We start from the raw sequence: 18416 nt of genomic DNA on the forward strand, positions 1-18416 counted from the left end.
ACACTCACTGACAGACACACACACTGACAGAAACACATATACACTCACTGACAGACAGACAGACACACACTCACTGACAGACACACACTGACAGTTATACATATACACTCACTGACAGACACACTCACTGACAGATACACATACACTCACTGACAGACACACACACACACTGACAGACACACACACTGACAGTTATACATATACACTCACTGACAGACACACACATTGACAGATACACATATACACTCACTGACAGACACACACACACACTGACAGACACACACACTGACAGTTATACATATACACTCACTGACAGACACACACACTGACAGAAACACATATACACTCACTGACAGACACACACACACACACACTGACAGACACACACTGACAGTTATACATATACACTCACTGACAGACACACACACACACTGACAGATACACATACACTCACTGACAGACACACACACACACACACTGACAGACACACCCACTGACAGTTATACATATACACTCACTGACAGACACACACACTGACAGAAACACATATACACTCACTGACAGACACACTCACTGACAGACACACATATACACTCACTGACAGACACACACACACACTGACAGACACACCCACTGACAGTTATACATATACACTCACTGACAGACACACACACACACTGACAGACACACACACTGACAGTTATACATATACACTCACTGGCAGACACACACACTGACAGATACACATATACACTCACTGACAGACACACACACACTGACAGACACACACACTTACAGTTATACATATACACTCACTGACAGACACACACACTGACAGAAACACATATACACTCACTGACAGACACACACACACACACACACTGACAGACACACACTGACAGTTATACATATACACTCACTGACAGACACACACACTGGCAGATACACATATACACTCACTGACAGACACACACACACACTGACAGACACACACACTTACAGTTATACATATACACTCACTGGCAGACACACACACTGACAGATACACATATACACTCACTGACAGACACACACACACTGACAGACACACACACTTACAGTTATACATATACACTCACTGACAGACACACACACTGACAGAAACACATATACACTCACTGACAGACACACACACACACACACACTGACAGACACACACTGACAGTTATACATATACACTCACTGACAGACACACACACTGGCAGATACACATATACACTCACTGACAGACACACACACACACTGACAGACACACACACTTACAGTTATACATATACACTCACTGACAGACACACACACTGACAGTTATACATATACACTCACTGACAGACACACACACTGACAGAAACACATATACACTCACTGACAGACACACACACACTGACAGACACACACACTGACAGTTATACATATACACTCACTGACAGACACACTCACTGACAGACACACATATACACTCACTGACAGACACACACTGACAGATACACATATACACTCACTGACAGACACACACACTGACGGATACACACTCACTGACAGACACACACACACATTCACTGACAGACACAAATTCACTGACACACATACCCATTAACTGATAGACACACACACTGATATACAAATTCACTGACAGACACACTCACACTGGCATATACATTCATGGAGAGACACACACATACACACTCACTGACATACAAATCCACTGACAGACACACATACACTGACATATACACTCACTGACAGACACACACATTCACTGACAGACACAAATTCACTGACACACATACCCATTTACTGATAGACACACACACACTGATATACAAATTCACTGACAGACACACATGCACATTCACTGACAGACACACTCACACTGGCATATACATTCACAGACAGACACACAGACACATATACACACTCATTGATAGACACACACTGACAGACACACACACTGACAGTTATACATATACACTCACTGACAGATACACATACACTCACTGACAGACACACACACACACTGACAGACACACACACTGACAGTTATACATATACACTCACTGACAGACACACACTGACAGACACACACACTGACAGTTATACATATACACTCACTGACAGATACACATACACTCACTGACAGACACACACACACACTGATAGACACACACACTGACAGTTATACATATACACTCACTGACAGACACACACACTGACAGATACACATATACACTCACTGACAGACACACACACACTGACAGACACACACACTGACAGTTATACATATACACTCACTGACAGACACACACACTGACAGAAACACATATACACTCACTGGCATACACACACACACACACTGATATACAAATTCACTCACTGACACACATACACACTCACTGACATACACATTCACTAACAGACACATTCATATTCCCTGACTGACAAACATACACATTCACTGAATGATAGACACATACACTGACATAAACATTCACTGACAGACAAACATACACATTCACTGACATACACACACACACACACACACACTGATATACACATCCACTAACTGACACACATTCACTGCCAAATACATATTCACTGCCAGACACACATACACACACACTGACATACACATTAACTTACAGTCAAACATACACATTCACTGACAGACACACATACACATTAACTGCTTGAAACACTGCACATCCAGTTATTTTTAATTGTGGGCCAGAGTCTAGTTGCACCACCAGCGTGACTTAGGGAGCTCAGAACGGGCCGAGTAATGTCAATTCGGTGCATAATTTACATCTGTCGCCAACGCAGACAACGTGCTGGTAACAGATGCAAAAAATATTTACTTCTTACGGCTAGCTCGCTTGCGGACGCTCCCTCTATTGCTTAGATAGGGCTTTTATTGTAATTAAAACAGCCCTCCACATCCCTGGGGAAGCCTGCGATTGGCCCGTGGGAGGGCCAGGATGATATCAGGAATGGGAAGCCGGCGCTCCATGTCAGAGCATTGTAAATCTATGTATATATGGTTTTGTTTAAGGCTTGCAGTGACCCTCTGGGACCTGTGGTCTGACAAACAGCTGTGTTTCCAATCAGACTGCTTGGACCTATATTGTAATTTCACTTTAATTCCACAATATGGAGCTCTGTTATACTCAGACTCCAACAATAAGGAGCTCCTAGAACTGACAGACAGAGGGATTTGGAGCCAAGATAGGGACTGTCCCTCAGAGACAGGGACACTTGGCAGGTATGGCTCAGCCAGGCAGCCACTCGGTGGGCGGGGCTGTGTCTTGCAGTTTCCGCATTTTAGCAGAGAACTGTCAGCCAATCAGCGCTCAGTATGGAGAGTGCGCCGGGATTGGACAGAGCGGTCACGTGGGGAGTCGGAGCGCGACTTCCTGATAGCGTTCGAGGACCGAGAGCCAGATCTGCTGCTATGGTAACGGAAAGGGCGGGAAACACGGCAACAGGGGAACAGCGGGGGTTAATGGGGCAGGTGTGCCGGTAGGTGACCTCTCAGCCGCTATATAGAGCGTGTCAGGCGGGTACCTACCGGTCCTCACAATGTATGGATCAAATACACCGCGTGTTATAATAATGTATGGATCAAATACACCGCGTGTTATAATAATGTATGGATCAAATACACCGCGTGTTATAATAATGTATGGATCAAATACACCGCGTGTTATAATAATGTATGGATCAAATACACCGCGTGTTATAATAATGTATGGATCAAATATACAGCGTGTTATAATAATGTATGGATCAAATATACCGCCTGTGTTATAATAATGTATGGATCAAATATACAGCGTGTTATAATAATGTATGGATCAAATACACCGCGTGTTATAATAATGTATGGATCAAATACACCGTGTGTTCTAATAATGTATGGATCAAATATACCGCGTGTTCTAATAATGTATGGATCAAATATACCGCGCGTGTTATAATAATGTATGGATCAAATATACCGCGTGTTATAATAATGTATGGATCAAATATACCGCGCGTGTTATAATAATGTATGGATCAAATATACAGCGTGTTATAATAATGTATGGATCAAATATACAGCGTGTTATAATAATGTATGGATCAAATATACAGCGTGTTATAATAATGTATGGATCAAATATACAGCGTGTTATAATAATGTATGGATCAAATACACCGCGTGTTATAATAATGTATGGATCAAATACACCGCGTGTTATAATAATGTATGGATCAAATACACCGTGTGTTATAATAATGTATGGATCAAATATACCGCCTGTGTTATAATAATGTATGGATCAAATATACCGCCTGTGTTATAATAATGTATGGATCCAATATACCGCCTGTGTTATAATAATGTATGGATCCAATATACCGCCTGTGTTATAATAATGTATGGATCCAATATACCGCCTGTGTTATAATAATGTATGGATCCAATATACCGCCTGTGTTATAATAATGTATGGATCCAATATACCGCGCGTGTTATAATAATGTATGGATCAGATATTGTGTATTGTACGGTTATTATAATGTATGGATCAAATAGGGTTATTTACTGAACTGGAAATTGTTTAACAGGGGTTCTAATTAGTAAGAGTTCATTTTATATTATTTATTACAAAATAATACAGCATGCCATACACACATAGATGCCGCCAGGTCAGCCGTGAATAAACTTGTTTTGTCTGTCAGAACGTAGAAGAAAGCCAGCACTAATTTTATCTTCACACCTGCGTTTCTTTATTTAACTTTAAACTTGGCAATTATCTCATTTTCCAAATTGAATTCTGCACGGGATTTCACAATGTGCTATGTAATAGAAGGATTATATTCACTAAACGGTGACCTGATGTAACTGACAACCATCTGGCTGCAGAAATGGCTAATGTGGTAACACACTGATTTGCCGTGTCCATAAAACACGTATGTGCCATGTTAATGGATATTTCAAGCACTGCGTGGCTGGCTGTGATAGGATTTCTCTTCTTCTTTTGCAGACACTAATACAGCACTAGGGTTCGCCCTGACAGCAGGTACCATGTCTTCTGTCCGGTACCTGGCAGCGCTGCAGCGCCCAGCACATGGCCCAGCGTCAGACCAAGCCCAGGTTATATGTTGGGAACATGCAGTCTATGTGTCTAACGGCACCAGGTTTGTTTCTCTGTACGACATGAAGACGAGATGTGTAACGGTGAGACATCCGCAGTTCCTACTCTTCCTGTGCCAGGGACATTGATTTTTCATTGATTCAGGGCGATTTAATAAAAGTTTCCATTGGTAGAAATTAAAATATTTGGCAAAAATTGCCACATTGGGAACATTATTCAACTCCACTATGTTCAGCTCAGTCTTTGTTGCCTAGAAATGTGAATTTCTTTTTCAATTCCTGACACTTCACACTGAATTTCTGTGATTATTTTTAGTGCTGTGTTTGGATTATGTTTGCAGATGTTTCTTACAATATCTCTGTTTAGCTTTATGTTGGTTTTCTTACCATTCTAGAATAATGTTTTTGGATAGGCAATAATATTGTCAAATTCTCTTCGGCAAGACTCTAACAAACCATTTTAAAATTTTTTTAGTGAATATTCATTCCGTGTTTTTGTGGTGAACAAAAGGCAGAAGGCAGTTACAACATTTAGGCTAAAATTGACAAGTATAAAAATAAAAATAATCCCTCTCTATCACTTTTTTAACGCTACTGCTTTTTGGGCCTTATTGTAGCATTTTTCCATGTCCTTTCATCATATTTCACCAATTAGCAAATAAGCCGTTAGTTAGCTGATCAATTGCTTGACTGTCTTTCTCATACATTGGACCAGTCGGTGTGAAATATGTTAAAGGGACACTATAGTCACCTGAACAACTTTAGCTTAATGAAGCAGTTTTGGTGTATAGAACATGCCCCTGCAGCCTCAATCCTCTGCCATTTAGGAGTTAAATCCCTTTGTTTATGAACCCTAGTCACACCTCCCTGCATGTGACTTGCACAGCCTTCCATAAACACTTCCTGTAAAGAGAGCCCTATTTAGGCTTCCTTTATTGCAAGTTCTGTTTAATTGAGATTTTCTTATCCCCTGCTATGTTAATAGCTTGCTAGACCCTGCAAGAGCCTCCTGTATGTGATTAAAGTTCAATTTAGAGATTGAGATACAATTATTTAAGATAAATTACATCTGTTTGAAAGTGAAACCAGTTTTTTTTTTCTCATGCAGGCTCTGTCAATCATAGCCAGGGGAGGTGTGGCTAGGGCTGCATAAACAGAAACAAAGTGATTTAACTCCTAAATGACAGTGAATTGAGCAGTGAAATTGCAGGGGAATGATCTATACACTAAAACTGCTTTATTTAGCTAAAGTAATTTAGGGACTATAGTGTTCCTTTAAGCATGAGGTACACGTGTTTTTGTTGTTTAGCCGTCATGAGCACTTTTTGATTTATTATTCATTTACAGGCCGTGCATTTGTTCCCTGCAAAAGTTTGGCGCATTGAGCTGGTCTTATCTACAAGGCAGATTTATGTCCTCTGTGCCAAAAATGGAATATACTTTATTGATTTGGATGAAGAAGGAAGGTGAGAATCAGGATTATGCCGCTTGCCAATTAATGAAAGTTAATTGATCTCTTTGTTTCTGAGGTGTCCGGGACATTGTCCAAGTTTCAGATCCTCCTCTGCCACCATTCCCCACAATACGAATAGTCCTTATTCAAACTCTTAAAGCCGATCGCAGGCACAACCAAATGTGACATTTTAACAGCTAGTGATTGGCCATCGTGAAGCAGACACTGAATCTCCATTGAAACCAAATGGGTTTAGCCATGTGTTCATAACAACTCTTACATGTGTTATTCGAAATAAAACTCTGGCAGAGCGCTAGGAAGTATACATGAAATTTGATTAGTTCTGAGATAAACTGCACATCCTTATAATACATTGCTACACCTCTCGTGGAGAACTCATGGCAGTGAATATAAGATAATATATAATCAATATATTTCTCTAGCCACTATCTAAATAACATCGCATTAAATGTAGACAATTGATGTTTTGATACCTTGATTGCCATGGAGATGCCACCGTTGACGTTAGCAGTTCCATGATAGGTTCACACACAGTCCTCTCTCTCTGAGACCTTCATTGTGGGAGTGCATAGGTCCATATACACACAGCATTGTTAGCCATAGATTAAATGGCTTGTCTTTACCCAGGGGTAACACATTTGTAAATTAATATTCTACTATATGTGTAACATGGTTTTGTGATGTAGAAGAGTGAGGTTTTAAAACCCTGCTTTTGGTTTACTTGTCTTTGTTTTGTACAAATATATTTTCTTTTTTTCACTAAGGTGCTTGAAGGAACATGACCATCCCACAAGCGTAGGAAATGTGAAAATCCTCTCTGTAGGCATGGAATCCTGCTGCTTGTGTGATCCCTCCATTTGTGCATTCACCGTGGCTCATGGGATTGTAGTTACTGCTTCAAAACATCCAGAAAACTGGGGGATCAAACTATTTCACTGCAGTGACAAACCTGCTTCTATGACTCCATTCCGAGAGATGAAATTCTCAATTAAACCACCTCCTGGAGCTATTAAAGAGCTGAAAGACTCTGGTGTCCATCCGCTACTGCAGTGTGTTACTCTCTGGAAAGAGAATGAATCGAGTGATAATTGTAATCTTAAATTACAGCCTTCCATGTTCACAGCGGTGCTGGGACTTGATTGCGCTCTGCTTGAGTCTCCAGTGATTCTCTGTGGTTTCCCAGATGGACAGGTAGTTTGCTTTCCTTTAAATGCTGCTGGTCTGCCCAGATCTGGAAACTCTGGCACACCTATAGAATGCGTGAGAGTCCTCTATCACCTGGAGCAACCTGTTGTCTTCATTGGAGCCACAAGACTAGAATTGCAGAGCAGCGAGAGCGCTCACTCATCGATGAGCAATGGGACCTTGGCCTCGGATTGCTTATTATTCATTGGCTGTGGAGGCCTATTAGTGACCTTGACACAGCTGAGCAATACACAAGGGACAACCTGTGAGTTTAGAGAATACCGTTTGCAAGCCCCTGTCTCCTGTGCTCTCTGCTATGGCTCCAACGTATATTACAGTACGTGTTCCGACCTCCTCGCTGTCACTATTCCTCCATCAGCTAAAATGGACACTACGAGGACCCAACATAATCCCATAATGCCTTCTGTTAGCCATAGTGTAACCATGGTCGTGGCTATTGCTCTGACATCCTGTTCTCCAGATGGTACGTTAAACACACAGCTTGGTTCTGTCAAACCATTATATTACATGTTAAAATCAGCATAAAACAATATATTTACTGCATATTTCTACTCTAACATGCTCTGATACCTGTAACTAATGAAAAGGGCACTTCAGTAGCTAATCAGTCTTGAAATTACCAATTTGAGCTGATTAGCCCCCAGAATTCCCTGTTCTGAGAGAGGAAGTATCGGCAATGACAAGGGAGGGGGAGTGGGGACACTTAATTAACACTTAAAGGAACATTTCAATAGAATTTTAGTTTTTTCCAATAAAAACATGAGTGCAATTACTAATTATTTTTCATTGAAGTTATATCTAAGAATGGCTTCTAATAGCGGCAGATCTCTTGTCTGCAGCCTTTACAAGCCCTCCCCTTCTAACCCCGCCCAGACTTTCTGAGGCTGTCCAATCACAAACTTCCCAATACAGCTCATTGAGAAGCCTTTGCACGGCAGGTGATCTGAGCAATTGCTGCCTCTTGAATTTATCTCCACTGAGATAAACATCCAGGAAGTAGCAAGACCTGTTGTCTGATTGACAGCAGGAGGGGCGTAACAAGGTTCATTTATAAAAGTGCCAGTTTCTATTGAAATTTACACCTTTTTGTAAAATGAACGAAAAACAGGGCACACTCTTCACATATAGCACTTCAGCAAGCTACACTGCTTTAGGTGTTTGGAGTGTCCCTTTAAGTGACAGTTGCTGATTTAGCTATTGGCACTATAGTAAAAACCGATACACAAATCTAAAAGCAGCATTTCGTTTCCTGGCTGTATCCTACCTTACTTACAAATCCCTACATGTTTAATACATACAGTTTGCTGTCATCCTCCTTTTATATTCCTGACTATTGATTGAGTTAAAAAAGAGACCTCAAGAGGCTTTTTCAGTTTCATAGATTTTATTTTAACTTTTACACCATGCATAAAATAATTGTCCCGTACCACCTCCATTTGTGTTTCCTTGCAGGTGACGTGGAGCTTGTAGCGGTTTCTAACAGAGGGAAACTTTTGCTTTGTAAACTGAATCGAAAACAGAGTAAGGCACAGGTTGGGCTGTTGGGTTCCAGATCAGGGAAGCAGATCAAAACCCTCCTCTCAGGGATTGGCACTGTGTCAGACAGGTGAGAGAGTTTGTAATGATATGTTGTCTTCTGTTCCTGCACGCAGGGTTTGATTAACTAAGCACAGATCAGCGATGCAAATTTGCCTTCATAAACATATTACACTGTATAACTCTTTCTGTCAGTTTGTATTCCAATGTAATTACATGACCCACCATTGTGACATGTTAAAAGAGTTAAACTGGCTACCGCTGGAATCCAGACGCACCCTTCATCTTTCCAGCTTTGTGTTTAAGAGCTTTTCTGGGAAGCTCCCACTCTACCTGACAGTGGCGTAGACACGATCCATGAGGCCCCGGTCCGAAAACTGATCTGCGGGTGTGTCTCCCCCTCCCCCCTCCTCGGCGGTAAAACTGCACAGGCTGGGGCCGCAAACACATGGCGGCGGGCACCCAGTCGCTGGGCAGCCGTGTCCCCTGGAGTGACTGGCAGCGGCGAACACCCTGTATGTACGCCACTGTACGTACGTACGTATGTATGTATGTATGTACGTACGTACATATAGACACATATATTCAAACAAACACAGACATATTTCATTTATTTTATTTTTGGCCACACTGGACAAACCGAAAACATTGCTGTTTCTGATCATTTGGCAAATGATTTAGGTAAACTAGAAAAATGGTCAAAGTTGTGGCATCTCCATTACTGTGGATAAGTGCAAGATAATGCACCTTGGATGTAAAAACCCAAGGGCAGAGTACAGAATATTTGATAGAGTCCTAACCTCAACATCTGAGGAAAGGGATTTAGGGGTGATTATTTCTGATGACTTAATGGTAGGCAGACAATGTAATAGAGCAGCAGGAAATGCTAGCAGAATGCTTGGTTGTATAGGGAGAGATATTAGCGGTAGAAAGAGGGAATAGCTCATGCCATTGTACAGAACACTGGTGAGACCTCACTTGGAGTATTGTACGCAGTACTGGAGACCCTATCTTCAGAAGGATATTGATACCTTAGAGAGAGTTCAAAGAAGGGCTACTAAACTGGTTCATGGATTGCAGGATAAAACTTACCAGGAAAGGTTAAAGGATCTTAACATGTATAGCTTGGAGGAAAGACAAGACAGGGGGGATATGATAGAAACATTTAAATACATAAAGGGAATCAACACAGTAAAGGAGGAGACTATATTTAAAAGAAGAAAAACTACCACAACAAGAGGACATAGTCTTAAATTAGAGGGACAAAGGTTTAAATAATAATATCAGGAAGTATTACTTTACTGAGAGGGTAGTGGATGCCTGGAATAGCCTTCCAGCTGAAGTGGTAGAGGTTAACACAGTAAAGGAGTTTAAGCATGCGTGGGATAGGCATAAGGCTATCCTAACTATAAGATAATGCCAGGGACTAATGAAAGTATTTAGAAATATTGGGCGGACTAGATGGGCCGAATGGTTCTTATCTGCCGTCACATTCTATGTTTCTATGTTTTTACACTTTAGCCTAAAATCCCAAACTCCTATTTATGTGAATACAATGTTGACATGAGCTAGCGGCAGCACAGAATGCAGTGTACATCGAGCCTCAAATAGTTGGATTTCATGTTAACTTTGAGCTCCATAATGGTCTTGGAAAACTCTGAAAGCAAGACACATCCTGTCTAATCGTAATATTTACTTGTCTGTTCGTTTGGCTTCTTAAACTTCAACATTTTGTTAAAGTTCACAATGCTGCCTTGTTTTTTTTAAACTATGTTTAAACTTTTGCAAACATTGCTTTAGAATTGCGCAACGCAGGTTATAAATCTGAACTGTGATACAGTAAAGTTGGAGAATCTGGTTCTGGAATGCGGCCTTGCATTCCGAATTCTTTTACTATTTAAGACATCCCTTCCTTAGTGACGTTTGTGACCCTGCATTGCACGCAGTGTATTGTGCTGACAACTGATTGTGTAAAGCCATCTACATAAAGGGAAATGGTGTACCTAGCTAAACATCAACTTCTATTAATGCCACTGAATTTAAAATAGTAAACTTTAAATGGCTTGAGATGCACTGTACAAACACCAGTGTCGTCTCATGCACAGGAGAGAGATGGCTGCAACACAGATAATTTCCATGAAACACAGCCAGTCTCTGTTACTTACAAAAACAAAACCTTACTAGCACATAGCTAGTGATCTCGCTATACGCAGCTAGTGATCTCGCTATACGCAGCTAGTGATCTCGCTATACGCAGCTAGTGATCTCGCTATACGCAGCTAGTGATCTCGCTATACGCAGCTAGTGATCTCGCTATACGCAGCTAGTGATCTCGCTATACGCAGCTAGTGATCTCGCTATACGCAGCTAGTGATCTCGCTATACGCAGCTAGTGATCTCGCTATACGCAGCTAGTGATCTCGCTATACGCAGCTAGTGATCTCGCTATACGCAGCTAGTGATCTCGCTATACGCAGCTAGTGATCTCGCTATACGCAGCTAGTGATCTCGCTATACGCAGCTAGTGATCTCGCTATACGCAGCTAGTGATCCCGCTATAGGCAGCTAGTGATCCCGCTATAGGCAGCTAGTGATCCCGCTATAGGCAGCTAGTGATCCCGCTATAGGCAGCTAGTGATCCCGCTATAGGCAGCTAGTGATCCCGCTATAGGCAGCTAGTGATCCCGCTATAGGCAGCTAGTGATCCCGCTATAGGCAGCTAGTGATCCCGCTATAGGCAGCTAGTGATCTCAATATACGCAGCTAGTGATCCCGCTATAGGCAGCTAGTGATCCCGCTATAGGCAGCTAGTGATCCCGCTATACGCAGCTAGTGATCTCGCTATAGATCTGCCGGCGCAATCCCTAGATATGTAGTTCCTTCCTCTTGACCGATATTTTTTCCTTTTTTTTTTTTTTCCGTATCCAGTTTACGTTTTTACGGCTGCTTTGCTCTTTATCTTACATCGCAGATATACCAATGGTCTTTTTATTATTTTATTACTTGGTAGTGGAATTTTGTAAGTTTACTTTTTTTTTTCCAATCATTCTATAATGGAGGCAATTACTTGTCACACAAAGTAGACAACATAAGTGTCAAACATTTATAAGTGGTTCATATTCATACAGAAGTAAGTTTACTTTACTGTGACGTATTGTTACCCTTTTTCTTTTTAATAAAAGTTGTTCAATGAGAATTTAAAAGTCATCCTTGAAATGTCCACATAGGGTAGTTTGCATAGTAGTCATAGAGATCCCGTTACTTTATTAATCATGCAGGATTTTTATTTCAACCTTCAGGATTTCAAAACTGAGATCCATTCTTGATCAGAAGACAAGCTGTCTGATGGCCCTCAACCAGGTGTCTTCATTGATCCGATTAATTCTGACTGCGTCACCAGCGGATTGTCCCGTACACTGCCAGGTCAAGGTGTCCTGGACCAATGTTGTGGGGAGGAACTGTTTTGTTGCGGCCTGTAAATTAAAGAACAACACAGATTGCGTATTGGAGAAAGGATGGACACTGTGCATTTACTTGTGGACAGATTCATGTGACAATAGGACTTCATACTCTTTCCCTCTTCCAAAATTATTACCTGGAGAATACACGGAACTGTGTTTCCCTCTGTCCATACAGAGCAGTCGCGATTTTGAGTTCCCTATCAATATGGCATGCACATTATTTTACAGTTTTAAGGAAATATCCGCAGATAATGAACATTCTGTTAGCCCTACAGATTTGTTTACAATCCACAAACAAGGAATCTGTGTACCTCTACAGGATCTCTCCATCGATATTCTGCAGTGCCTTAGGTTAAACCCCCGAGCTGGCCATCCTTTCTCTCCTGTTACCTCACCCTGGGATGTAGTTGAAACATTTTTAAAGATGTCAAACAGAATTGAAAGGAACATGGGAGAATTGAGCCATATAACTGAGGATGTTGGTAATCCGAGAGTTAATTTTACAGTGTCATTAAAAGTCACAGTACGTGTGTCTGCCCATCTGTTCAGCCAAGTCCTACAGAACAAAAAATCAGGTAACCGTTTTATTATTTTTGTAACTTAATTTTATTCATAGTTTCACATACAAAGTAATAGACTCAGCAAGCCTTTAGATCTATGATATACATTTTGAAAATATCTGACCTCAGGAGATTTATCACTGTGGCGGACTGCCAGTATATCGCCGCCACGACCTCCTCTTCCCTTTGCGAAGTAGCTCTATCAAACAGTGAAAGTGAATATCGCTCGTATAGCTTTCCCCCCAGACATTAGTATAGACTGAATGCTGGGAGTAGATCTGTTTTTATTTTTAGGCAAGCACTCTCAGTTTATACACAGACCCCCAGCAGGGGGGCTCCATGCAGAAACACAGTAAACTCCTCCCTGTGCCTGAGAGATAATTGAGTCCAGAAACTGTAACTCCATTATCTCTCAGGTAAAGAAAAACATAACCAATCTTACAACCCCCCAAAATACATGGAAACCCCTCAAGAGTCACATCCCCGGATAGCACTGATCTGAACGCCCAGCATATCCAAAAAGCGCTCAGATCGGTTTGGTGGTATAGAATCGCCACCGGGGTAAAGTTTTGACCAGTTTGGGAGTTTCTGTCCAAAAACCACACAAGCTATCCAATTGCTTTCACGTAGTGAATGCTCCCCCCCGTTCAGTAGTTCATATCTCTCGAACGCCGTTCAAATTGGTGGTCGGGAACTGGGACGGGCAGCGGTTCCATCTTCACCAGTGTTCGCGGGAGTGCCTAGCCGAAATGAATTCCAGGCACTCAACAACCTGGTACCGCTGCCTGCGTTCGGGAGACAAAATGGCCGCCATCCATTCTGTCAACCACGTGCACATAGTTACGTGAAATGGCCACCTCCCATGGGGAGCATTTATTGTTTCCTTTGTGGTTTTGCACTTTATCATTGATACTCCACGTTCTAACGAGGTGCTGGAGTGGTCTTCGTCCGGGAACCGAATCAAGGGAGTTCGAACAACAATGCGAACAAGGAGAAAAGGGAATAGTACCAATCCAAGTGATGGGGCATTCCTTCACAATCACATTACTTGAGGATAAGAAACTGTTTAATACATTTAATTGAAGATTAATATTCTGCAATTAGATAATGAAGAAAAAAAAATTATTCCCCTCCCCCACACATCTGGCATATAAAGTGTTAAAAAAACAAACCTTTTTTTACTCACTCCCTTAGGCTGCTTAGCTCTCCTCCTGCAGCGATCTCACCGAGGAGGAAGGGCCTCTTCCGCTGATGGCTCAGTCCCATTCCCTTCCTAGAGGAGCAATGAGAACCTAATGGGCTTGCGCAACGAGTGCTGCGTGCTCATTTAAATTTTCACACAGACAAACATTGAAGCAATGCTTTCCTATGTGGCTTCCGCATCACGTGACTGAGTTTTACTCGGTCATTGCTGCGGAGGAGTCAATAGTGGCTATCATATTGAGAGCCCCTACAGGTGGACATGAACGTAGAAACCTTGGGCACACAGAATATCCAAAAGGCAGAGAATGTGTGCCTAATTTTTGTGTTTATTTGGATTCCTGGGAACACACCTCTTCCTTCTTTGGTGCACCATAGTACGAAATATTCTGTCACTGAGTGTGTGCAGCCCCAATTCGGTCTCCTATAGGTGGACTTAACCCTAAATATTGAAATTTCTCCAAAAAAAGGCAATGTTTAACTTTTGCAGGGTTAAAAGGACCGGAACATTGCACCCAGACCGCTTCATCAAAATGTAGCGTTGCTTTAAGTCTATGCTGATGGCAGGTGGGGACAACGACTTAACTTGAAGCGGGGAGGTAGTAGAGACTAAGGCATCCATCTGCAGCCACTACTTGCAAGGGACACACCAATTCCGGCTGTTGGCAGAGTGCAGTGCACGCTGACGACAGACGCAATGTTTGCCCTGGAGTTCTGGCCTGCTGAAGTCACGTGTGCTGGGGGCGTAACTAGCACCCGGAACACAATTGCATATATCTGTGTGTAACGTTTCAAGATAAATTGCTGCGCCTACAGACTGCTCCCACCATGGCCACTTTTAAACACAAACGTGGTCATGGGTATTGGAGTAACTTTTTACAGGGCAGCTCAAACAATGTAGCAACATGTGCTCATGGTATACTTTATGGAAAATCCCCTATTTGCACAAACTGTAGTTTAATACGTTTTATAACTGCAGCTATTTGCTACGCGTTTTAGTTGAAAACCCCTCAATTTGTTTTTGTTTTTTTACCATCTGATCTCCGTGCAGAAAGCTGCTACTGACTAGTTTGAGATTATTGATAGATTATTTCACATGTAGTTAAGAAGAAAGCAGACCGAACAACTATTTATTTTTATAACCCCCCTTTCCCTTTTTTATTTTTACATTTGGACCCTGGTTAATGGCTTCCCTAGGATATGGTTACTCTGTATTTTGCATTGGTTTTATTATCCTTTCAGTTATTAAGCCGGTTAGTGCTTGCATCCCTCATGTCATGTTTAAGCAGTCCTAGCTGTAGCCTTTCCTCGTTTGAAGTATGTTTCCTTCCATTTTTTCCTGTAGGAGAGTCTGTCTGCAGCTCTGTGCTGCGATGGCTTTTCCCAGACAAGCTAACAAGTACAGAGAATAAGGAGGAAGTTCATGCTGTCACCCCGAGTGGACGAGCGCTTTCTCTACGTGTTCGCGAAGTGAGTTATCACCAAATCAATGGGCTTTGGAACTTTACCTGGCTACATGCAGCTGGCCTAAATACCAGATACAGGGATGGGAAATTCACTGTCATCAAGCCTGTGAAATTGAATTCTGCTAGTCTGCAAATTCCCCCTTTCCTGTAAGGGAGTGAAAGGGTTGCACAGTAGGATGGCACATACCAAACAAATGGGTTGTCCCTTTGCAGATCTAATTGGGCTATACACAATACTTGCCACGGTGAGAGCAGTCATCATTCTGACTTTTGGCTTCCAAGGCAAATCCAGAGCTTCCAGTTATGATACATATTTATGGCATTTGCAAGCTATAACAACTGTGATAAGTTGGGCTGTAAAAGCTTTTCAAACCTCAGAGTTGCAAGTTCTAGTCCCAGCAGGGTCAACTCAGCATTTCATCCTGCTGAGTTCAATAAGAATAACCCAATGTAATGTGGTTTATATTATCCTGTGTTTACCAGTTGGGATAATTCATTTTAAGTCCAAAGCACACACTAAAGATATACTTTAACATTGATATCTTGCATTATAAACATAAATGACTCCTTTAACTATTAAATATTTTATGTTTGTGTTTTTTGCAGGTGTCCGTGGGAGAGTCTTCAACAGCTATTCCAGCCATTGAGGTTGAAATTGGGAGTCCTCATCTAGACGCTTTGGCCTGTATGCATATGGCCGTGATCAGCCGCTTCAGGGTATTTTAAAAGTCCTCAGCCTTGCAAATAGAACATAAGTGTTCAAGTATAGGGTTCTTCTAACCGTTAATCATTTCTTACAGACTCTGGTCCAAAGAAATAAAAGCAATGGATGTCACACCCCTGACTTAAAATTGAGAAATATTCAGCAGCAATTCCTCGTGAAAGAAGTAGGTGACTTGCCAATTCTGGTCTGTCTATATCTTAATTCTCGAGTATTCTTTAAATCCTCATTTACTGTGGTGTAGTATAGTGGTTGTTATTGTTGTATAGTTTTCCCTTGTGAGCTGTTTGGCTGTTTGTGTGTCATTTCCCAGATACGGATTGGGCTAATGAATGATGGTTTGTTTAGTTTGCCACTACACCCACACCAGTGCCCTTAGGTTTGTATCTCTAAGCATGCGATATTACACGCAGCAATATTGGGCTTCAGTTTGAAACCTTGCTATTCAACACTGCTACAACTGTAGTTTATAAAGTTGTATTATTACCTTATTCCTAAGGTAGTTAAAGGAAAGAAAAGCTATCTGCAGTTCCGTAGTTTGCTTCACCAATGTGCCCTTCACCATGATATCACTGCTTGTGCCTGTAATGGACAATTTCTAGTTACAAGATCTTGTTACATTGGCTGAAAAGAGACCTGATCCAAAAGAAGGCAAAAAGCCCAGTTTGAAGTACTTAATTTTGCAAGAAACTTAAGAAAACAATTCCCTCTTGACCCCAGAATGGCAGTCAGATTAATCCTTGGATCAAGCAGTTATTACCCTACATTGAAAGATTATATAATTGAATATTCTGTTTTTGCAAGTATGCATCTAGTAGCTGTTTAAACACCTGTATAGACTCCAAACTCTTTAAACCTTGCCTAAATCTCCTTTCTTCCAGTCTATACGGCCTTGTATCCTATGTATAGTCCTGTTTTTTTGTTTGTTTTTCCCTGTCCTTTTTGCGTCTCAGGACATATTTTTTATTGAATATAGTATTTGATATTTTTTTCATTTAGTGATTTTAAAATGAGATTTACAATTGTCTTTTTAAGTAGAATTCCAATCCAGTTAACGTATTTTCGTTGTAACTATTTGTATGTGTTAATGCTAACATTGCTTTTCTTGCTGCTCAGCCTTCCTTAAAAGAAGTGCAAGCCATGCGGGACAGACTTTGTGTGCTGAAGGGACTGAACTCTGCTCCAATTCTGCAGAAGCTCCTGCACATCTATAGAGTGTTACGTGATCCAGGACCTCTCATCTTCTGATCCAACTAGTTGTATTCCATTGTTTTGGAGAAGTTAGAAGCTTCCTGTCCGTGGATCTAGTAGGAGGTTAGATTTGGTAAATGGTGGAGATGTTTCTATAGTGACTGTACGTTGTGCAGACAGATTTATTATCAAATACTTGGCTCTAGAGGCAAATAGATTTTCTGGTCAGTAGGTGAAAACTAAGATGAATTTATGCACTTATGAGCAAAGTATTTGCATGTAAATATTTGCAAATGAACCCAAAAGCATAAGAAATTCTTACCTTCATATTAAGGTTATAATCATTTTTGTTGTGTGTTTACATTTTCCTGCCATCAGACTTCAATAGTCTGTTAAATGTAAAATAAGATCTATCTGTCTGTGTGGTT

The 18416-nt window shown here is 41.3% G+C and overlaps 1 protein-coding gene across 1 annotated transcript; it reads left to right on the forward strand.

Moving 5' to 3' along the window:
• Nucleotides 1–3492: 3492 nt before the first annotated feature.
• LOC134612326 (Fanconi anemia core complex-associated protein 100-like) lies at nucleotides 3493–18202 on the forward strand. Its single transcript, XM_063456665.1, has 10 exons — nucleotides 3493–3552; nucleotides 5064–5257; nucleotides 6521–6639; nucleotides 7412–8316; nucleotides 9306–9459; nucleotides 12689–13425; nucleotides 15956–16080; nucleotides 16683–16793; nucleotides 16877–16963; nucleotides 17914–18202. Exons 2-10 carry the CDS (start codon nucleotides 5105–5107, stop codon nucleotides 18043–18045), a joined length of 2523 nt encoding a protein of 840 aa, XP_063312735.1. The 5' UTR covers nucleotides 3493–3552; nucleotides 5064–5104; the 3' UTR covers nucleotides 18046–18202.
• Nucleotides 18203–18416: the final 214 nt, after the last annotated feature.

The sequence above is a fragment of the Pelobates fuscus genome, chromosome 5, assembly GCF_036172605.1.
Source record: "Pelobates fuscus isolate aPelFus1 chromosome 5, aPelFus1.pri, whole genome shotgun sequence".
Taxonomy (NCBI): domain Eukaryota; kingdom Metazoa; phylum Chordata; class Amphibia; order Anura; family Pelobatidae; genus Pelobates; species Pelobates fuscus.